Genomic DNA, 23,763 nt, shown 5'->3' with positions numbered 1-23,763 from the left:
TCACTGAATTATTTTGCTCTATTGCAAGGTTTATGAAGGAAGTCTCATGGGCTTAACTTCAGTATTTTGTAGAGAGGTAAGACTGTATATTTGAAACTGCATACTCTTTTTTTCCCTTCTGCTAAGTATTGCCACCTAATTCCAACCCAGGACTACTGTTAAAGCAAGTCTGTGCCCTCACAGATGTGGTCAGGACGGTGTCTCTATGCTACATCATTAAAACAGAGAGCAGCACCATCGTTATGGTTCATCTACAGTGGGAAGCACATAGTCTTTCCCCGAGCACTGCACGCGTACGTTTGTTTATTGGTAGCAGGCCCAGGCTCTGGTTGCTGATTATAAAGCAAGCACCTGCCCATGGCAGATCTGGCTCCGGGCAGACTTCCTGTTGCAGCCGCGGCTCCCTGAAATGAGATTTATGCAAACTGGCTAAAGCTGTGATGTCACAGCGCACTGATAGACCCAAGGGCTATCTCCCTTCTACAGACATTTGATAAAATCAGGAACTTCACATACAGCTCGGGAAGAAGTTCACCTCAGAACCTATTAGGGCAAACTATGAAAACTTGTTAGGGTCCTTCTCCTGTCCTGAGATCCATCACTGCAAAGGGACTTACCAGAGTCCGAGGATCTCACTTTTTTTTCTTTTTCTTTTTTTTTTAATTTTTTTTTCATGTGATTTTTTCATGTCAGTTATTCTGGATGTTTGAAAACTGAATTAAGAAAAATTCACTCAGAAGTTGGCTGAATGTTGCAAGCTTGCAAAATGGAAGGATTTCCCCTCATTCCCCCTGTGAGTATATGGGGTTTATTGGATAATTGGGCTCAGTAGCAAAAGACAAAGTAAACCAGGTTTTGTTATTTGAGAATATCTCTGTTTTGGTCTGTCTTTGTAATGCCAGGAAGTTGGGCTTAGGTCAATATATAAAGCTAGTGACAACATTGCAATGAATGGGAAATTAACATTTCCTCCCTAAACTTGTATCTGATTTTGATCTCCATTTGTTTTCACAGATGAAATGTATAGCATTTTTGTACAGTATGTGTATAGCAAGTCAGTAACTTTTTTTCTTCAGTGATGGCTCTGTGATATAAGGCCAAGTCTTTCTTCAGGTTGTAATTCTTCATAATCTGCAGTCTCTGACATAGTTTATATATTCAACTATCTACCAATCTGTGAGAGAAGAGTTGCTGAATGCTGATTTTACATATTTCAGATTTTAGGACACTGTATGCTTTGTAATGATGGCATTTTAGTTTCTAACTTCAGCTTCTCTTGAACTGAACTCTCTTGAATGTACTTGCTGTGAAAAAACAATTGGTGAATGAGAGGAAAAACCCCACAGCCCTTAATTGTGTCTTTCAATGTTTTCTCAAAGACACAAATTTTCCTGTATACTTAGGAGGCTGTTTCTGTCCTTTCTTTAACTCTGAAGCATTGTTACACTGCTGGAATTTATCATATGGTGAGTTCAGGAATTATTATTTCTGAAGAACATAATGTCACTAACCTGTTGTTCCAAAACAAGGCCTACTGGGAAATCTCTAAACAGAATGGGTAAAAGCGGCCCTAACTAGATTTCATTAAGTTTGTAGAAGCTGAAGAAAAGTCAGATAAGGTGTTTTACTTGGATTTTTATGTGATAGATAACTTACAGTAATTGCTGTATGCGTTCAGAAAACAGAAAGAGACAATGCAGATCCAGGAGTCCTTTTAACAAAACTTGTATCAAGTTTTCTTTTTCTCTTGTCCCATCTAATAAAGGCTAGAGACATGTTTCCTTATCTTCCACTCAGAAAGATAGCCCTTTGAATTCTTTTCATGTTTGGTATCCATCTTGACTGAAAAAATATGTCTTCTTTTGGTGAGACCCTTTACGCTAGCAGTTCATCATCAGTGTCTCTGAAATCCCCTATCTACCCAAAGGGTGAGAAAAGCCTAAAAATCTTTTTTCTTTTTCTTAAACACACCAAGTTGCCCGGTGGATCTCCTGCAAATATGTCAGGACAGAAATCTGAAGAGAAACTGAGAAAATAAAAAAAGTACACAGAGATTTCTCAATATGTTACTTGTGGGACTTAAAAAGAAACCCAAAGTTTGCCCTCCACCAACCCAGAAACCAGCACCTCCGTTAAAAAAAATACATAATTGTAAATTTTCTGTCCACTCATTCACTCATAGCCAAGTTTCCTGGACTCTTTCAGTACTGAATTTCAGTGCATACACTGAACAAATGGAGTGAAAATCTAACCCAATTTGGCCCATATTCTCATTCGTGTTGCAGTTAATATTCTGGCTGAACTCTCTTCAGATGAATGATACAACAGGCAGTGAAAATACAATTATGGCTTACAGGGGCACTTGACAGGGCAAATTGTTTTTTATTTTTGTGAACAAAATGTCCAAAAGTTAATAATTTTGTGGTTTGTACTTTCAAAATTGTTTTAAGAGCACTTTAAGCACTGCCAGTTAGAGCCCCATATGGCATTGTCGCAAGTGTCTGTGCCTCCTGGGACTTTTTCAGAAGGGAGACACGGGCCTGCTTCTAGACAGGGGTTTCTGTGAAGCAACACTTCCCTCCTCCGTCCCTCCCATCTCGGCTGAGGGTGGGTCAGTAACTGCCTTCCTCCCTCCTGTGCTAGGAAACTCTTATCCCTCATCTGGAAAACGCTGCTCAAATGGTTTAGGAGTACTGCATCTTTCTCTGAAGATTAGGAATTTTGTATGGAAAAGTCCAGTGCAGGATAGAATTCAGTTGTGCTACAGGGCAAAAAATTATCATCAAACAGCTTTGCCTAAAGAGGGCCCTGGTTATATGTGAATCCCTAAGCAGCCACTCGTAGAAATCACAGCTTAGCATGGAAGTATATTTGTATGAGAGTGAAATGCCCACAGAAGTGCTCTGTTCCACAGAGCCCATGGCCCAATGAGTGATTGTGCTAATATTTTTACTCATCTTTTCTAAATAGTTATCCTGTATTTTTTTTCCAAGGAAATATGGTTAATCTTGCCCTTAAAACTTGTATGAGCAGCACATCATTGGAAACTGTGTGGAGTATTTCTGAATCACATGCCAGTGAATAGCTATGTCAGGACAACAAAAAAAGATCAGCATTTAGTGAATTTACAATCACTTGGCATCATCTGACAAAGTCTGGGTAAATAATAAGAACTTTCAGACTGCTATTCAGCTGAGTTCCCTGTATCTCAACCAACGCCACCCAAGCTTTCTCCAAGTAGTCCTGTGGTTTTCCCCTTGATTTTCAGCGCAAATAAGGAAGGTGAAGACAGCTGTCCATTTATCAAAGTCTGTGACAGATAAAGTATTGTTTGTTGAGGTTGGAATATGGTTTTAGATAGAGTACTGCACCTCATGACACGTAGGAAAAGAGGTATCAACTTCAGACCACAGCTATGAGGTGCTAACAAAGCTTTCTGTCACTCTTTTACATTAAAACAATTGATAGAACAAATGGCCATTGACATCAGTTAAATATTAAATTGTAACATAAGCCATTCTTTGCATTTTCTAAGGGGAAACAAAACAGTTCAGTGTCATGGAAGTGCTCTTAGTAAGTAAGATGATGAAATGAGTGTGTGGGTGGGGAGGTTCCAGAAAAGGACAGGGCAAGTGGGTAAAGATTGGTACAAGGGGCAACAGCAGCAGATGGTGAAACCTATTCTCTCTAACTAGAGCAAAAGCTTTTAATAAAACTTAAAAAAAAAAAAAAGGGAAAAAAAATTAAAAGTTCTTGGAAATAGTTTCTCTAATTAACAGAAGAAAATATCCCTCTTTCCCATAGGCTAGAGATAATCAGATAGAATCCACACTGTACTGTCTCCTTTGACCACCATCTGATTAAGTTATGATACATAAACTTTTAATATTTAATATACATCTTCTTATCTTAGTTACTGTACCCTTGAAGATCAGACAGCAAGATGGAAAGTGGTCCTCATTAAAATCCTTTGTGGGGATGAATTAATTGGTCCAGGTTGCATGAGTTAACAAGGGTATACGCATACATATTTTATCAAATGGATCGCTGAGCAGAAAAACTCAACAAAGGAAATTCCCACAATGCATAATAAAGAGGTTTTAAGTCCCAGACTTTCAAATCAGAGTATGTAAAAAACCAATGTTCTATGTAAAAGCAGACTGGTTTTTAGCTGTCAAATATCTGTAACTCACTCTGCAGCCAGCCAGATCTGTAAATATTAAGGGTATCACTATTTAACACACCTTCCTTTACACACCTGAGTTCATAAAACTAGCTTTTGAACAGTAGAAATACTTCATTCTCAGCTCTTATGCTGTGAAACACTATTGCCTCTTACGGTATATCAGACTGAAATGGGGGAGTTCAGAAAATCTTAAGGAAGAAAAGACAGCAACTAGGAAAAGTCAAACGCTCTTTCCCATGCCTAAAATACGTATTGTTCATCTACTTTTGGACTAATGCTTGGCCTTCCTGCCAAGATATACTTCTGTAAAGATACGAATGACAAAGTTTTCCTTGTAGCAGTGGAAATTATATACATATCAAATTAAGTCTTGATTGACAGGACACTTATTTCTTTGGAAAATTGCGTAGATTTGGCTAAATATTTATCAGAGGTACACATTTTGATGCATTTAGATATGGAACATTTTTATAATTTCAGTCAGTTTCTAGTATTTTACTTGAAAGGAAACAGATTTTTCTTTCAAACTATATACATGTATATACATTTTTAACTTTCATTTCTCCCAACTAGTATGATGTGTATTTTCCATTTGGATGTTGAGATCACCCCTTTCACAAAATATGAATGCTTTCCTTTGAGTTATGGCAAATAACAATTCTGAATATGAAGGCAAAAACTTAATATGTTATTCAGGTTGACATGATTTAACAGGAAGCATATATTTACAGAAAGGAAATGGGTGGTGGGGTGAATTAATTTGCAAAAATAATGAAAAGTAGAAATTCCTTTCAGACCTTTTTCCCGAGGAAAGCAAAATACAGTCTTTTTCTTGTCAGAGATCAGAGTACACCACAGGTCTAAGGAATGCAGTTGAGTGAATGCATATCGTGAATGCATATCATCAGTCACAGTTAGAGAGGACACAAAGAAATCATGTAGAGGAAAACCAAAAGCATCAGAGAGAACCAGTGTTGTACTGTTTTCTTTGATCACACCTCTGAAATCCAGAAAATAGGTTACACTTCACATTAAACCTCTGTGTAGTTGAAGGGCAATTCTATTGGAATTATATTCATTTGGAATGGAAAACTGCACCTACATCATCTGGAGACAAAAAATAAGAGGAGTCACTTTACTGATATCCCTGCTGTGGTTACAATTAAATTATTATTTGCTCATTTTACTTAGTCCTTCCCTTAGATTATCTTTAATGTGGGTTATCATTTTCATGGAATCACAAAATCCTAGAATCACAGAATGATTTGGGTTGGAAGGGATCTTAAAAATATCTAGTTCTAAGCCCCTGCCATGGGCAGCGACACCTTCCACTGGATGAGGTTGCTCAAAGCCCCATCCAGCCTGGCCTTGAACACTGCCAGGGATGGGGCATCCACAGCTTCTCTGGGCAGCCTGTTCCAGTGCCTCACCACCCTCATGGTGAGGAATTTTCTCAATATTTCCCTAAAACAGCTATGCACCACCACAGATTATATTGGGAGCTGGTAGACAGGCAATGGATTTGCTTCTGAGGCTTTGAATATTCCATGGATCTGATGCCCAGTTTGTGTGTATTCTGGAAGTTAAGATGTTTTAGGCAGTCCTACCAGTGCATTTTAACATGATATGCTAATACAGCACACAGCTGCTACTAAGGATCTACCAGGGTCCGAAGTATTTTCTAAAAAGTATTTTCTATTTTTTTGTGTTCTAACATCTTGATCCTATGGGAATAAGTCTTTTTCTTGATCTAATTTCATCAATGTCATCATAGAAATCACATCCCTAGAAAAGAACAATCTTTAAATCCCCAAATTCCAACAGAAAGAATTGAAAGAGTTAACTAGAAGAGTTAAAGAGTAGAGTTAATGAGCAATGGTAACTCTGATGTAGTTTTCACCAGAAAAAATCTTTTCCTTTTGCCAGCTGCTTATCTACCACCTCCATCTAGATTTTAATGGCAGCTTCGGCCTTAGGTTTCATTTTCTTGAGTGGTCTAGAGGAGGAAGAAAAAGAGAAGTTTGCCTTGCCTGCATTACTGGCATGCTGTTGCCATAATCTAATCTTACAAAATGCTGGTGTTACATAAAGGAGACAGATTTATGGAGGGAGATGAGGATGTGGGACATACAGGTAGGCATATGAACATTTGAACATATAAACATATGAACATAAAAAATATCCCCATCATGTAAGTTACCATGTTGTTTTAAATATTTGTCCTTTTCTTTAAAGTTAGTTATGCTGAGGTCATTAACAGAAAAAAAAAATGCTTCTATTAGTACCTACTAGAAATAATTCCCTTTCAGAACAAAAAGCAAAGTGTTTGAGTTCTACTTTGAATTTGTTCAGACTGGAAGAAAATATTCTAACTAACTTAACTGGACAGAAGCTTAGCAAAGCCCTGTAAAGGACATTGCTCTGCTCCAACTCCTTATTCTGGGAAAAGACAAAACCAAATGTTAAACAAAGAAACAGAATTGTGCACAACTAATAATAAACAGACTACCTTTACTGAAACAACATAAGACGTGGGCAGGAAATCAAGTGGAAAAGTTACCCTATGTCACCTGTTTTAAGAAGACAGAGAGGACTTTAATTCTACAGCTAAGCAGCCAATAGGTCATGACTCAGTATCTGCCCTGCATTTGGACTTCTTAAGTCTTCGCTGTGCAGACCTAACAGCCCTGAGCAGCTGGTTTGAACCAAAAAACATCTACAGTTCATCTTGGACAAAAACGGAGAAATAAAATGCTTTTATGCCATCTGCCAATGTCATTACCCTCCTACAAGCTCCCACCACTTAGTGAGATGTCCTAGAAACATTCAGAATAACATGCTGAAAGTTTCTGCTTTCTCTTTTGTGTAGAGGAGGAATAACAGTCATAAACGTGTGTCATTACCAAAGGAAAAGTTTCCCTGCCGTGCTGGTGTGATGGTATCTTGGCTTGGGCCTGGTGTCCAAGACAGCTCTCTGAAGGTTGGAAGGTGGGATATCAACAAATTGTGCAATGCCACAGGTCTGCTAAACAGACTGGGTCTAAGGAGATGGATTTTTTATTTTTTTTTCTTTTGCTTTGCAAAACAGTGTTTGGTGTCAAGCATTTTATTCCTGCTGATTCAATAAGAACTTGAAGCTTCCCCATTCATTCCCTAGGCAATATAAAATACGTTGGCATCTCCCTTTCACTATATATATGAATAAATTTGAAGGGATTTGTGTAAACTTATAGTCCTGAAAATTCCTCTTCTCTTTACAGCCCTCTGAAGATATGGTGTCCTATGATTCTGACCTCTACCGACAGCCCCATGACTATTACCAATATCTCAACGGTGATGGAGAAAGTCATGGTGGTAAGTTAAAAAATGTCTTCTTGAAGCATAGTCTCATGGGACACCACAGGAAACAGATTTAGGACATTCAGGAAAAGAACAAACATGTTGCTGTGATCTATAGTGTATGGGAACATACTTTCAAATCAAAAACCAACAATGTTTTATTCTGCTTAATGGTACTGTTCCAACCTGGCAACTGCAACACAGTTTCTCTGAAAGAGAATTTTAGAAGGCACTAAATGATGTGAGGAGCTCCCACATTATTCAGTGTATTGCCAGGAGGGCGGGATCTCCTGATCTCTGTCCTTCATTATCTTCACTGGGTTTTTACTTTCCTCTGCAGATCAAAAGCACTCTGCTTGTTTCAGAGCTCTTTAAGGACGTGGCTTTGCAATACTGTATTTCTCTTCTTGTATTCCCATCTCCAATTCCTGTTTGACTTGGGTCCCAGATGCAATATTTGTGCCTTCATTTTAATTATATTTCTTCAGTATTTGGCCGTTTTCAACTCCATATATTTCTCTGTTTCTTTTGACCTCTTCTGCATGCTGCCACACCTAGCTTTAACTTTCACTCTTCTTCCAGTACACCCAAGTACTTCCTCTCTCTAAATCTATGTAAAACTTCCTTGTAGCTGTTTGTATGTAAACCTAGCTCAATGTAAAAATACTGTATGAATATTTATTGTTTCAATTTATGTATGTGATTTCAAAGCTTTGGTGTCTTTACATTTTCATGTTGTCTGGGCACTGTAGATCAGAGGGGCAAGTCTTATTTTGTGAATTTTGTCTTCTGTGCAATACAATGATCCAGCAACACCACCCTGGAAATATCAGAGTAAATATTGACTCAGGAAGGAAAAGCACCATTCTACTGTATCACTTGTGGCAGTCCCTTCAGATCCTGGAGTTTCCCTAAAAGACTCCCACTGATATAGCAACTAGACCCATCAATGCTTACTTTCAAATGTCTAACACTTCACAGTACAGCACTGTTCTATCAGTGGCAACAGAAACTACCTCAAGGGACAGCAAGTTACAGACTAGGATTGTTCTGAGCATTTTTCTGAAAAAGATCCCTACCTAAATTTGTGCTCTACATTGTATTCAAGAAACATCTATGATATTCTTGATTTCTGAGGCAAAGAATTAATTCAGCTTTTAGAAGTTATCTCATGGCATCTGTCAAGTCACATTCATCAAACTCAGCAAATTCCACATGGAAATTCAGGGTTTTTACATTATAACCTGCACCTGTTTGCACACCCATAAAATGAGGATAACATTTATTATCTCAAAAGCTAACTGTGACAATTAAACAATAAATATAAAAGAATAAATAAGGTGCTGTAGTGATAGCAGTGAAGTGAAAGCGCCGAGAACACAAATAGATAGGAAACAAAAGAAATAAATAGAACAGAATTGTGAGAGAGGAGTTCAGCTTGGGGTAGAGTGAGATCACTGGCAATACATAAAATAATTGTTCAGGTCTACTCAATACCACTACAGACCGCAAAGAAAAGCTACCACATAAAGTAAATAGATACAAGACAGAACAGTACTTCTGACTTTGCTGATAAGGGACTGTTAAAGAAATAGAAGGTCTTGCTCAGGTCTTATGAGAAGCAGGTGAGGGAACGGGGGCTGTTCAGCCTGGAGAAAAGGAGGCTGAGGGGAGACCTTGTCGCTGCCTACAACTACCTGAAAGGAGGTTGTAGCATGGAGGGTGTTGGTCTCTTCTCCCAGGTAGCAAGTGATAGGACAAGAGGAAATGGCCTCGAGTTGCACCAGGGGAGGTTTCGATTGGATATTAGGAAAAATGTCTTCACAGAAAGTGTTGTCAGGCATTGGAACAGGCTGCCCAGGGAAGTGGTGGAGTCACCACCCCTGGAGGTGTTTAAAAGGCGTTCTAGACAAGGTTCTTAGGGACATGGTTTAGTGCTAGAGTTGGGTTATGGTTGGACTCAATGATACTGAGGGTCTATTCCAACCAAAATGATTCTATGTTTCTATTCTAAGCGTGACACTACCTCTCTCTTACAGCTCACAAATTAATTTTGTGAGAGGGATATGTTTTACATGCATTACTGTCACTTTTCTAGAACATAATGCTGAAGGCAACCCTTACTCCAGGTTTATGTGAGTGGGCAGTAAAGTACACACAATAGTGTGTCACTAATTTAATATGTTGAAGATCGTTGCCAATCAGCAAACAATAAATTTAACAAAGCAAAAACACACCATAAAAATCCGCATATGTCCATCACATAATGAATTATTTGTTTGTTTTTTACATACTGTAGTTTAACTATTTTGTAAATACCATAATAAACACAGAGAAACAGTCATGCAGGACAGAAACTACTTCAAGGACTGAAGTATTAGTCCATCAGCTTACCCTGAGCTTGTATGCTAGTAAGTCTGTATATGTAATACAACCTGTTTTGTAACACCAATGCAATCTTGGTAATTACAAAATTACACTGCAGCTTTGTCTCTAAGTTATTACTAAACATTATTGGTTTACTAAAAATCACTTTTTATATGCAGCTGAATGCTGACACTTTTGCTAACCTCATGGAACTCACTAGATTGTGTGATTTGGGATTTTATTTTCATCCCACCTCCTGGAGTTATATGATCACTTAAGAATCTCAGCTTGGATTTTGTTCGGATTATAGCCGACATAGAAGTGGAGGAAAGTCCAAACATGTGAAACTTAGTCTTAAATGCTATATGGAAAAAATAGAAAGAACCCCAAACTTTATTAAAAAAATCCCCTAACTTCAAAAGCATTCTCATGATTTGCTGGGCCCTGACTCATAGGTTTTTGAACATTTGGCATTATTAAAATAATGACATTTGTAAAGTAGGAGCTAATGAGATGCTACTGTTATAGCTAAGACTACGGCACTGCCTAGGAGCACAGCATTTCACTCAACGCGGAGTGGTTCTGTAGGGAATCAAGACATTCGTTTTCCAGTGTCCTTCAATACTTTTCTCATTTCCTCTATGGGTTTTTTCTTGGCTTGTTTATTTCAGACAAGCGAAACACTGTGGGAACATCTAAGGTGTGGCACTGTGTAAGAAACCCTCACCTAGTTCAAAACGAGTTGGAAAATCTGTACAGCACAGATCAGAACCACACAGAGTCCCTCGCTCAGACCCCACCAGGACAGCACAGCCTCGTCACCATGTGTGACACGGAGCTCTGGGCTGGCAGAGCCGACATGTCTCTGGAGCAGGAGATGTCTCGTGAAATTCTGCATGGTTCTGCAGATTTAACCTGTTACTCCACTATAGGATAAATACCTTCCTTAAGCCAATTTCCTATTCTAATTGCTGGTTCTAACAACATTCATCTATTGAAATGGGAGCAAAGCAATTTACATCAGTCAGAAGATAACTGAGAAAGTTCTAGTTATGTTTTCTCAGTGGTAGAGTGAGAATCTAACTTCACGGTGAATATTAACAGAGTGCCTTTAGGTCTGCTACTGCTTCCCAACAGGCTAACATCCTCTGTGTTGTGGGAGGGAGATCAGAATTCATGATTGTCCTTCCTCTAACCTTTCACTACATACAAGATCAAAACAAACACAATCTCCATGTAGCTATAAGAGAGAATTTTTTTTCACATCCTCTTTCACTTCACATGAAATTTCTCATAATGACTCCATTGTGTAGCTATAGCTTGGCTTTTAATGATATTTTCCTTTACCCAAAGAACAGACACTTTCCATTTCTAGAACTTGTCTCTCCTTTCTTTTTTCTTCCTCCCACCCTTATGATTTTAAGGGAAGAACAGAATTCCTATGCGTTACTGACAGCAATAGCAAAGGATATAAAAAGAAATAGCTGCTGATAACTCTAATAACTGCAGACACCGTTATTTGGATTTTTTTTTTTTTAATATTTTCATGTGTAATAACTTAGCCAGGATAGTTAACTGCGGAGGGGCTTGTGGAGAAAGAATTCAGAATTTCTCTTTTAATATAACTAAAACAATATTGTTTTTCCTAAGTATCATTCTGAAATTATAGATAATTTAGAAAGAAATAAGGACTTTTGCTCTTGTCACAACTTGAATATTTGGATGTAAGTTTGTGTTGAAGTAATTTTTGATACAGATTTATTTTATAATGTATTATTATTACATAGTCACTGTAAGTTCCTAAATGCTGTGCTACTAGTACAATTCTATTATAGTACTTTACAGCAGCACCTAATTTCATTAAAAAAGGAATTCAGTAACAACAAGGCTAAATATTACATAGTGATTAACATGAGTATGCATCAATAGTGTTCCATAGGTTGATTTATTTGCCAAGAAGGAGTTTAAAACTACAGTTCTAGAGGCAGCAGGAGCCTTGTCCTAAGCTCCAAAAATGAAGAGGTATCTTGAAGTATAAAAACATGACTGCTGATAAAAAAGAATATGTAAGAAGAATCAAAAGTAGACCACTAGGAACACGCACAAATACTCATGGCTATGCATGATGGAAACATACTGTGTTCTCTCTTGACTACCACAGCTACTACTAGCAAGACATTCCACAGCTGCAGACCTGCTATTGACAGCCTCAGGAGTTTTGCCTGGGCTTTGTCATCCTCACTATTATGCACCAATGTCATTCAGTGTGGTAGATTATCAAAGACAAGAATATACATTGCCATCTCCTTCTCCTTCTCTGGAGACATTCAAAACCCACCTGGACACATTCCTGTGCAGCCTCATCTAGCTGTTCCTGCTCTGGCAGGGAGATTGGACTAGATGATCTTTTGAGGTCCATTGCTATCCCTAACATTCTGTGATTCTGTGATCTGACAGAGGACTTTCTGCACAAGGAGCAGAGCCAGATCATTCTAGGGAACGAGAGTATACATTACTCCTTCAATGTATTCTCAACAATTTGTTATACAAGGCTGTCCATGGCACATGGAGCCTCAATGGTTGGCTCTACTTAGAGGAATCTGTAGTAACTTAACCCAGAAAAAGCATGAGTTAGTGTTGTTCAGTTTTTCAACTAAGCAAAAAAGTTTCAGATTGAAACTGCCCAAAGCCTCCTACCAGGACACAGCTTTGGATAACCTGTGGATTCATACGCAAACACTCTGTAATTTCCTGGGCTGGACCAGATGTGAATGTAAAAGTACTTGAGTACTTTGCACCCATAAAAAAGCACTTTTTTAACAAAGAAACAAAAACTTTTCTATAGCACTGCAATATGAAGAAGTGCTACTGTGTATTATAATTACAACTTTGAACTATAAGATCTGTACATAGCCCACAGAAAGCACTATAAAACAAAGCAAAGAAATTACAAAGTAATGCAGCAACTCCCTGGGTGTTTTTATAAGTACCTTTCCATCTCTTTCACATGCGGTGACATGATTTATCCACGAATCAGAAAAGCAGGAAGGACACAAAGTAAGCGCTGGTGTGGTAAATGGTCTGATAGAGCCTCCAAATAAATTTCTACAGGCCTGAGTGATAACAGCAGTTAAAAGAACTTATAACTTCTCAGGTATGGCTATATTTGGTAGAAGCAGATCACTGAGTTCCCTCTCGAGGAAGCCACGTTCAAAGTCACTATCCCAGATCTCAAATCCTCAATGAGATACGACCTGATTGAAACCAAAGTGGGGAAGGATGAGGAGACAGAAGCTGAGAGAAAGAATGAAACTGGTATTTAGGAAAAAATATTCACAGCACATTAGTATCCAGATAATGTCGTCGACAAAACCATAATATTTCAGAATGAGACAATTGCTCCTCTATAAATTCAGTACCACTGCGCTTGAAACAACATATTCGGTTCATATTATTGGAAGGATGTCAACAGCTGGGAGGGAGCTTGCAGAAATGTGCGAGTGTGATGAGGGGGGGTGAATATACTGATTTACATTGAAAAACTGAGAGCTAAAAACCTGCAGCTGGGTTAAGTGGTAATTAGGAGTATATCGTAAGGGTATGTGATAGCAACAGGAAAACATGTGAAGGGTAGGACAGAAATGATTTATAATGATACAAGAGAAGAAAACTTGGAACAGTAAGATATAAATTAGAACTGTTCACTGAATATTATACGGAAATTTTGGCCATGCATAAAATGATGCATGAAAAGTTAAACTATGGAAGATTAACCCCCAGCTCATTTAGAGCAGAGGATCTGATGTTGACTTTGATTTTAAAAAACAAGAGTGCACACAAATATGTGCATAATTATGCATGCAGGTACTGTCTGTAAAAGAGAAATAGCATTTGCAATGCTTCACATTTCCTCTAGCAGATTTTAAATTTTGAACAGCAAAAAAATCTAAAATAAATAAATCAGGAAATAGTATTGTGGTTATCTGAGTACTTTTTATGTTTTTGAAACAAAAATCTAAATTATCACAGAATAAAGAGATATGAAAGGTAGAGTAAGAGTCTGCATCAGAATTTAGCCTGACTGTAAACAGTGTACACAAGACTGTGGCAACAGTTTATCCTTTTATTCTCCAGTATCGGTCCTGAAAAATCTGTGACATATCAAAACGTAATTAGGAGAAATATCTAGGAAAATGCTGTGCCTTTTCTGCAGCATTCCTGATATTTTGCTAGCAGATTAAAACAAAGATTGAAGATAATGGTAGAATGATTTCAAAATTTTTTCCATCTCCATTTCCATGCCATGAGGAAGAGTGTAATATGAATATGACAACATGTATATCAGTAGAATTTGTTGCCTACAGAATGAAAATATAAGATTGTTACAGTCTCTTCTTGAGAAAGGTGCCAGCTTTAATGTCTTTTGCATCTTGCGCTAAATTATCATTGAAATCCACCTCTCCATTTAAGAGTATTCTCCTAATTAAAGTGTCCTAAGTATTACTTCCCAGCCACGGGCATTTATGAGATTAGGAAAAGAAACTTTACAGGGAGCTACATGGATCATCACCAGAGATAGACAGGTCAACAGGGATGGTGTGGAGAGGGCAGAAGGACAGTGACAGGAGTAGGAACCAATGAAGACAGGTAAATGCCATGTTTCTTAATCTCGTAATGACAGACAATCTATTTTTATTTTCTTTAGATCATTACTGGGATTATCATCCACACCACGTGCACAATGAGTTTGAGACCTTTGGAGACAATCACTTCACAGAACTGCAGAGTGTTCAGCCTCCCCAGCTGCAGCAGCTGTACAGGCACATGGAGATTGAACAAATGCATGTCTTGGATTCTGCAATCCCAACCACACACATTGGGCTCAACCACCAGGTACGGTTACCAACCCTTACTCAGAATTTAGAATGATAGTTAAGGGGAAGGAAAAAAATGCATTGGGGAATGCAGACTCTCATGTGAAAGAGATTGATGAAATGAATTACACAAGTTCTTACTGCACAAGCACTTGATATAAAACTTCATTGTCGGGACAAATGTGGTTTAAGCATTCTTTTTATCTGGATAATCAGAAGTCATGTTTCTCAAACTGTGCCTCAAAAGATAATTGCATTTTGTGGAGGTTTTTGAAATTTCAAAATTTTGTTTAATTTGGAATGAAAATTAATTGTTTTGAAATCAATTGTTTTGAAATTCTGCAGAGGACCTGAGAACTGATGCATTGTCATAGCAAGGGCAGCCGTGACGACAGGGAAGTATTCTGAGCCTCAAAGTAGCGGGAAAGTTTTAAATATTTCCAAGTAACCCTGACAATTTTACATGACCTGGACAAGAAATGCCAATAAAGACAAGTTACTGGTAATTTTACCACAGTGAAACAGGCAGAGGACAAGCTACATGTTTTTACCTGGAAGTAAGTAAGTCACAAGCCAAAACATAGTCTTGTCTCTGCTCAGATTTCACATGAAGCCAGTCATCTCCCTTTAAAAGAAGATACTCAATTTTTCAGTAAAGATAGTCACGAAAGTGCCAGTGAATTCTCACTAAAGCTGAAATTATAAGGGGTTCCAACATACTGCAAAGATACTAAGCAAAGGGGGTGTGGAGATCACTTTTAACTCTTGATCCTACAAGAATATGCCCAAAGTCATTACTGGGAGTGATAAGAAAGGTGGGTGATCTTGTGCTACAGATTTTGCCAAGGCAGGCAAGCTACATAAAATGTGCTTAATCCAAGACAGGGTAGGACAGAGGTCAGAGAAAAAAGTGTCTGCTGATTACAGTGCTGCATACTATGGTGCCATTGCTGAAGTTTTGTGAGAGGAACTGCCTGCATGGATTTGTCATTTTGGGCTTCTCTGTTCAAAGCAAACTGAAACTGTATATAAATATCGTACTAATCAAAAACAAAGAAGGAAAAAAATGGAGCTAATAAGTTAACACTGTTAACAGGAAACTGACTGACTGCAAGCTGTCAAACCTCTCACCTACTACTCAGAAAAAAAATCAGGAATAGAGTATAAGATGTAGATACTAACAAAGAATTAGGAACAGAAAGTTACAAATATAAAAAATGCTTCATGGAACAAGCAGTCTGTGGGAAGCTTTGAGTTATTTCAGTTGCTCAGCGTAACTGTTAATACATGATGACCAACCATTACCTCCAACCAAAGGCAAAGAATAAAAATTAGCCCCTTTATGAATGTCTTTGGAAGCGCGACCATAAAACAGGGGAGGGTGCTTCTGCTTATCCCACTTCATTCTACTCAGTTCTCATCTTCAGGACAAAAGGCAGGTTACTAATTTTGTTGCAACTTTTGACAAAAAGTACTGTGCTCTCTCTGCCCCACCCCATACCAAGCTGCAGAAGTCAGTAGTAGGCAGAGTTCACCACTGCTCTCCTCTTCCTTACCAGCTGGGGATCTTTGGCTTTTTACTTTAACCTACAGTAGCTCGTGCAAGTGGTCCCTGGCAGGCTCTGACGTTCAGACTCTGGTGTGTCTCAGCCACAGCTCTAGGCAACACATGCTATTATTCAGGGCATTTTCAAAGAAACAGAAGCAGGAAGCAAGATTTAATCCTCCACTGAATTTGCCAGTTTTTGAATTTTGAATTTGCCCATGCTTATCATGCAGTATCAGTTACAGTTTGTAAATAAAGGAAGAACATGCAAAGATATTTCTCTAATTTTCTGTTGATATCGCATTTTTTGTCAAATCAAATTTGAGGCTCAAGCTGTTCTTGGACAAGATTTCTTTAAAAAGTTTTATTAGTCTGCTAACAGGTGGCCTCACAAACAATATATTCAGAAAATAATAGTCATTCTGAAGGGAGAATGAAAGAAAAGGTTGGAAAACAGTGAAGAGCTTTAGAAAGAGGAAAATCACAAGACCCTGAGACAACTTCAGAATATGGAAAATAGCTAGCAGTTTCTTAAGCTTTCTCTCTCCAGAACTGTATTAGTAACCTGTCTCTTTCAAACGCACTAGCAGATCTTCTGTGACTCTGTGTAACATAACAGTGTGACACTGTGTGCATGGACCTACACTGAGTTTCAAGTGCAAAGTGTAAGCAAAAATGCAGCAGATAGGGAAAGTGGGGACGGCGTGGAGGAAGCTTGCTCAACTCCCCAGGTTGGCCTCTGCAACTCCCTCTGCTTGTGAGACACCATTCCCCCTCCCTCCTCCACAGCTCTCTCCCACATCCCCCTCCAGCCCCAGAGGTTTCCTCACTCCCCTACCACCCCCTAATGCACTCCAGGTTTCCACAACCTTTTCCTCTGCAGGGACATCCATCTCTGTCCCCCCACTGTAAGACATTGTCCCACATTCTCATTCCCCCTCCGCCCTGGCACTGTCTCTCCCTTCTTACCCCTGAGGCTGCAGCTTTCTTAACTGTAAAAAGCTAAAGGTGACTCTGTGGTGAGGGCTGAAGTGTCGCTCTTGGGGATCTGGCAGGAAGCTTTACACACACTCTTGCCCAATCCTGGCCTTCCTGCCAGCCAATCTGCCAACTCATTAACCGCCTGCTGCTGCACCCCCAAACCAACCCTTGGCACATGCCTTATTGGGACATTTTAAGCTGGTGCAAAACTCATCGCAAAAGTACCACTCGGCAAAAAAACTACATGGGGTGGGTGGTGTGACTCATGAAGTGAACACCCACTCCCCGCTTCAGTGACGAAGAGCAGTTCAAAAGGAGCTCACCTCCCAGGACTATCAATCTGGCACATTTCGTGAAAACCACATTTTATACACTTCTGGATTTGGGGGATGTTGGTTGGTTTTATTTAATGTAGGAATTGGGTTCTTACCCCCTGCCCCTCAGACCAATCTGTTTCTCATTCTTAAATAAAAAGCTGCAATAATTCATGGCAACTGGTCATGATCCCTAAGAAACCAGACAGCAACTGAGAAGTTACAGAGCTGAGGTATATTCCACACTGCTCCTGACAAGGCCTCTATATAAAAGCAAGAGAATTTAGCACAAAAACTGGCTTGCTAGCTTTGCAGATGAGAAATCTCCATTAATGTGGAATTTTCAGATAGCCACTTAGGAAAGGAGAATGTAAGCCAATATGATGTATCTGCGTCTTGGTGCTAAAGCTGTTCCCCTCCTCATGAGGGAAATTCAGGACAGGAAGCTGACAGAGCCATGTAGCCCCATCTCCAGAGTGGGATGAAGTCCTGAGGGATGTAGTGCTGTCAGAAGGGACGATGCCTGAGAAAGGAAAAGGACAACAGAGCCAAAGCCAGTCAAAGCAGCCATGCTATGGTAGAACTCTTCAGCTCTTTCAAATGTAAAAGAGTAGTTCCAGAAGGTCTGTCTTAGAAAAAAAGTTGTTCTCAAAAGCAGCTTTTCACTCAGGATAGGCAACAGGGACTGGAAACTCGTCATGAAGAATGTTAGCCTTGGGGAGGTATGGGGGAAGAGGGACAACATCACTTGCATAGGATAAAGCATATGGGAAAGTTCTGACTTTACAAACTTATTCCTCCTTCCCTCTTGTAAAGATGCATCCTTGTACACATATAAGTGTTGACTGTTAGCTGGAGGTGTTTCTTAATTGCATAGTATTTATTATAGTCAACAACTAAGTCAGTTTTACCCTAAATAATCACATATACCTCTTATTTTCTCCCCGCTTTTCTCTGTAACTGTCTCCCTGACACTTCAATTATTTTATCTCGATGCCCCACTCTCCATTACTCCTTCCTCCCTCTACTGCTCTTTTCTTCCAAAGGTGTCCTATCTGCCTCGGATGTGCCTACAATACTCCTCTCCACCACAGCCCAGTTCTGATGAGGAGGACATAGAGAGGCAGAGCCCCCCATTGGAGGTATCAGATGGGGAGACTGATGGTGTGGACCCCGGGCCTGGAATTATGCATGGAGAAACAGGTCAGTGAAGACAGAGGAACTTCGTCAAGCTACGTGCTGAGCAGCTGTTACATTACCATGATGATAAGGAATAAAGCTGTAGAAGTACCATGCTAGTATTTTATTCCACTGCCAAAGCTTTACTTTCCCTGACTCCTTGAACTCTTCTGTCCTCCAAATCTTTTACAACCATAACTGTGTCTATATCTCAAATCTCATTTCTTCACATACTCCCACTTCCTCCTCCTGTCTTGTCTATTCAGGCTTCTTGCATGGAAACGTCTTTTGCCTTTTCTACTCCAATTTCTCCTAACAGATGGGAAAACCAATGCAAGAAGGTCAAAGATTTTTAAAAGTACTTAGCCCTGTTTGCTTAGTACCTGAAAGTCACGTTCTATGTAACCTGCCCAAATTAGCTTCATATTAGTTTCAGGTTAGCGATGTTTTTCACTTAGCTTCAAATTAGCATATTAATTTCAAAATAAGGGTTTGGCCTTTGGAATTCCTTATTTTTGTTTTTGATACATCAATCCACATTATGTCCTCACAGTATAGCACTGTCTATATTTATAAATGTTGCAAACAGAAAAAGTTATGTGACTGACAAGCTAGTTGGAACAGTTATATGAATTACATATGTCCTGCTGTTTCACCAGCAACTACATGCTAATACTACTGCTCCATTGCCTTTCTTCTCTGACTTTCACACAGGCAGCAAGAAAAAGATACGTCTGTATCAGTTCCTTCTGGACCTTCTTCGCAGTGGAGACATGAAGGACAGCATCTGGTGGGTGGACAAGGAAAAAGGTACTTTCCAGTTCTCCTCCAAACACAAGGAAGCACTGGCTCATCGCTGGGGCATCCAGAAAGGCAATCGCAAGAAAATGACCTACCAGAAGATGGCACGGGCTTTGAGAAACTACGGCAAGACAGGAGAGGTCAAGAAAGTCAAGAAGAAGTTGACCTACCAGTTTAGTGGAGAGGTGATGGGAAGGGGGGTCACTGATAGGAAGCATTATCCTCACTGAGGCCATGGGACCCTAAGCAAGAAAAATATTAAGACCTCCTGGCTGGATACCAGCAGAGCAGATGGACGCATCTTTCTCTTTGCTTCCTGTGCCCCCTTCTCTGCCTTTAAAAGGGCCTTTACCGTCAGGTGTTTCTGGTACGAATTCCCTTCTTCAGCATCTGAGAATCTTAAACATGACAGAATTCTTTGCTTCCATCCTACAAGCCGGACAGAGTTGGGAAATTTAAACAATGTACAAATATATTATTGTCATAAAATATTTTTTTGATTGTATTGTAACTAAAGAATTCAGCTGATGAAGTTTTGCCTTCGAAGGTGGTGCTGTGTCATTCACAGTGACGCTGCATTAGCTTACAGCTTTCAAACTAGCATTAATACAGGCTCTGCCGCAGCTCTCAAAGCTAGAGAGAAGTTTGCAGATCTTGGAATGATACTCGTTCTTTTAAATAGTAATAACATGTACATATTTAATAACATTTGATATAATGAAGTTCTGTTGTTTGCATAATAAATGATTACTTCACAAACAAATCTCATGTGCATTCAGTTACGCAAATACAGCTCATGTGTGGCACCTGAACAAAAAGCACACAGAGTTGTAGGGTCTTATCCATCTATCATTACTTTTTAGTTTACTTAGAAACATCATAAATGCTGGCAAACTAACAAACATAATAGGTGAGAAACATTATTGTGAAAGACACTACAGTACTGAAGTCAATTTTAAAATACATATAAATATATGTCATTATTTTTTCCCATGCAAGTGAAGCCCTGCCAGTTTAATAATTTCTATTCACTTATACCAAGAACAGCATTTATAGCTCTATCCGGTTTAGAACATAACAATTAACCATGTTCTTTTGTGGTTTCACTCATTTTCCTGCTCCTGTTCTTTCCTCTTGCTTGCTTACCACCCTGATGTATCTTGATTTTAGCTTGTGAACCTTTCTGGGAAATATGTTGCATTTAATCATGCACGTCTTTTCAGAATTCTAGTACAAAAGGGTTTCAAGCTTTTAACTGTGGCTTTTAGTCTCTACTGTAAAACAATAGTAACTAATAACAACTGCATTGTATAAATTACACTCAAAATGCAAAATAAATGAACATCTGAGGCACAATGGTAAATTTACCCAGTATATCTAAACACAGAAAAGAAAACCGAAGTCATCCAACACTAAGTAAATTAGCAAATTAACTTGTAATGTGTCTCAACTGTGTTCAAATACTCAGAAATCAGGAAATATCATCATGACTCTTCCAAAATAGATGAGGTGAAATGAGGTAGGTCTATAGAGGAGAGAAGGGTTTTTTTTAACAATATTAAAATGTTGTAGATCATGCCAAATATGACAATTTGGAAGTCAAAACTAAGTAATGTAACTAACTAACATGAAGCTTTTCAGAGCTGGCTCCTCACTGAAACCAGAAATAGTTGAAAGTGATGAGCTTCTTACAGACCTGAGTTCTCAAAATTGTATCTACAATTAGTCTACACTAACAATCTCATTGTGGAAGTGAAAAGTCTGGTGACATCACTGGGGTACAGTGTCTCCTTGGAGCCAAACAGAAAGAAGCTCCTGCTTAAAAAAAAATCACGGTGCAGTACTTCCCAATTCTTTTTCCCAGTTCATGAACATGATAAATACATCAGTCAATGCCAGAACTCAACTGAGAGTTAAAAGTGGGTGAGAGCTTCAGAACTTTCTCTATCCAAGGCAAGAATAATAAATAATAAATATAAATTATCTTTCAGTCTTATAAAAAATCTTGCAACCCAACATTTAGTTACTGTTGTGTATATTATTCAACTAGCATTAGGATATGTCAAAGATGTAAAACAATTTAAGAAGAGATTTTGTTTCTAAAATTCTGCTGTAAGAATTTACTTCCCATAGGACACAATGTAATACTCACTAAATTTGACTCATATAAACTCCACCTGCATCTACATTGCACTCATAGGATGGAAGCTGAAGACACTGAAGGTAGCCCTCAGAAGGCTGGAACAACACTCAGCACTGACGTAATTAGGGTTTCTTCAATGCTGAACTAGAAACTCAGGACTGTTCTGCATGGTACTGATGATGACTCTCCACCACTGACTTGCTACTAGAAAGGGGTAAAAGACATTTGCCCTTATCAGACTTGCAGAATTGATATTCAAGAAAACTAGAGGATTAACACCTCTCTTCATAAAAACATCTTTACCACAAGCACAGCTTGAAAAGCAGAATTGATCATTCTCTGACATTATAATTCAGAGAAGATAATTTCCTCTTGCAGGAAAAGTATGATGACTGAAAAGAGCTGACTGGTGAGCTAATTGCAGAGACGTTTACGAGATCACAAAAGCCATTTCAAGCTTGTCAAAAAGCCTTCTTAGATCTCAGAGACCTAGTTTTCAATTTTCCTAGCAAGTCTTGCACAGAAAACAGTTAGATGCTGGAGAAATAAAAAAAAATTTTTAAAAAAATCAAACAGAAACAACATGAAGCTTTAAATTAGTGATTTGAGCACTGTGTGTTACTGTAAAATCTTATTTTAGAGCAGCTAGATGTACTTGAATTGAATAATTTGCATTTTACACTGGTTTTGGCCACAAGTAACATGGAAATGGAAGAATATGAGGAAAAATATTTCTGGGGACAGTATTATTTATAATTAAAATATTTTTAAAATACTATTTAAAATAATTCAACAAGCAGGTTTAAAATTTTCTTTATCTCCAAAGTTGAAATCTTTTTCTCTTCCTCTTCATAATGCTTTGAAATTCTATTTCTAAAAATATTCACTCCCCATCTGTTTCTGGTTAGGTTTTTCATCTGCGGCATAAAGGGCCTGAATAATCATGTGTTGCAGCTATGAAGGAGACCAAATGATGATGCTTCTCTGCCACAGTACCATGTGTATCTCATCCAATCAAACTGGCCTGGATAGCAGGCTGTTTAATTAATCTAAATTATCACCACTCAGTTGCACATGCAAACAGAAGCTCTTTGGCTGTTTTAGAGAAAAATATCAAAATGAATGTGACAACGTCACTGGTTCAGAAAAAATACAGAGAAGCAAGCATTCTATCTTCTGTGAAAGTGGCCAAGTGCCGGACAGGCAGACGTGCTGGAAAAAGGTAGGTCAGGTCATTATCTAGAGAGATGACCCATGATTAGCTCAAATTTATTGGACCATTTTGTGTCCCACTGCTGTTAGAGATCATCGATGCTTTTTCAAAGGAGGCATTCATACTACAGCTGGATATTCAACCTACAGATCACCTTTGCAGCCTGCTTTAAAACAAAACAAAACACAACCACTTTTATTAGCTGCTGACTAGTTCCTAATAAATTATTGAGTAAAGATATTATTTGGAAAACTACTGCTGAGCTAAATCCAAAATACTGAACTTCCTACTATATTTTAGACTCCATCCAGCCATGCATCAGAGGTGTAGAAGGTAGAAAATTGCAGTGGCTCTACTAAGGGATAAGCGGGTTATAATAATTTACAGGTATAGCATATATTTTTTAATTCTCCCCAGTCAAAGGGAGTTTTAGAGACATCTAAATCTGAGCTGCTACTCACCTACATCAAACAGAACTGCAATTAAAGGTACTATCATTTGGTTTTGCCTGACAGTCCACATTTATTGAATTCCTCAAACTTCCTATAATATACATATACACATCCTAATATATTTACTATTCTTTTGTCTCCTCCATTAAATTTTATCTCCATAACATCATTTTGAGATCTATACACTGCCAGAATCTTATAATCTGTATTTGTCTTCATTTTCAATTACAACAGGGCTTATGCTCTATACTTTGCTAGATTTTTTCCTCAGTAAACCTTCTGCCTCAGTTTACTTTTTTCTTTTTGTATCCCTTAACATGTCTACCTTTCTTCCCTTTCTTTCTAGCTCTTGTCTCCCGCATTCAAAT

At 38.5% G+C, this 23,763-nt stretch overlaps 1 protein-coding gene across 1 annotated transcript; it reads left to right on the top strand.

Moving 5' to 3' along the window:
- The first annotated feature begins 471 nt into the window (after nt 1-471).
- On the top strand, nt 472-20,133 carry SPI1 (Spi-1 proto-oncogene). The gene is made up of 5 exons (XM_082058108.1): nt 472-793; nt 7,447-7,540; nt 14,598-14,785; nt 18,654-18,810; nt 19,501-20,133. Exons 1-5 carry the CDS (start codon nt 749-751, stop codon nt 19,815-19,817), a joined length of 801 nt encoding a protein of 266 aa, XP_081914234.1. The 5' UTR covers nt 472-748; the 3' UTR covers nt 19,818-20,133.
- The last annotated feature ends 3,630 nt before the right edge of the window (nt 20,134-23,763 follow it).

This window comes from Streptopelia decaocto (genome assembly GCF_964273445.1).
Source record: "Streptopelia decaocto genome assembly, chromosome: 7".
Lineage (NCBI taxonomy): Eukaryota > Metazoa > Chordata > Aves > Columbiformes > Columbidae > Streptopelia > Streptopelia decaocto.
This window is presented reverse-complemented; position numbering and strand designations above follow the sequence as displayed.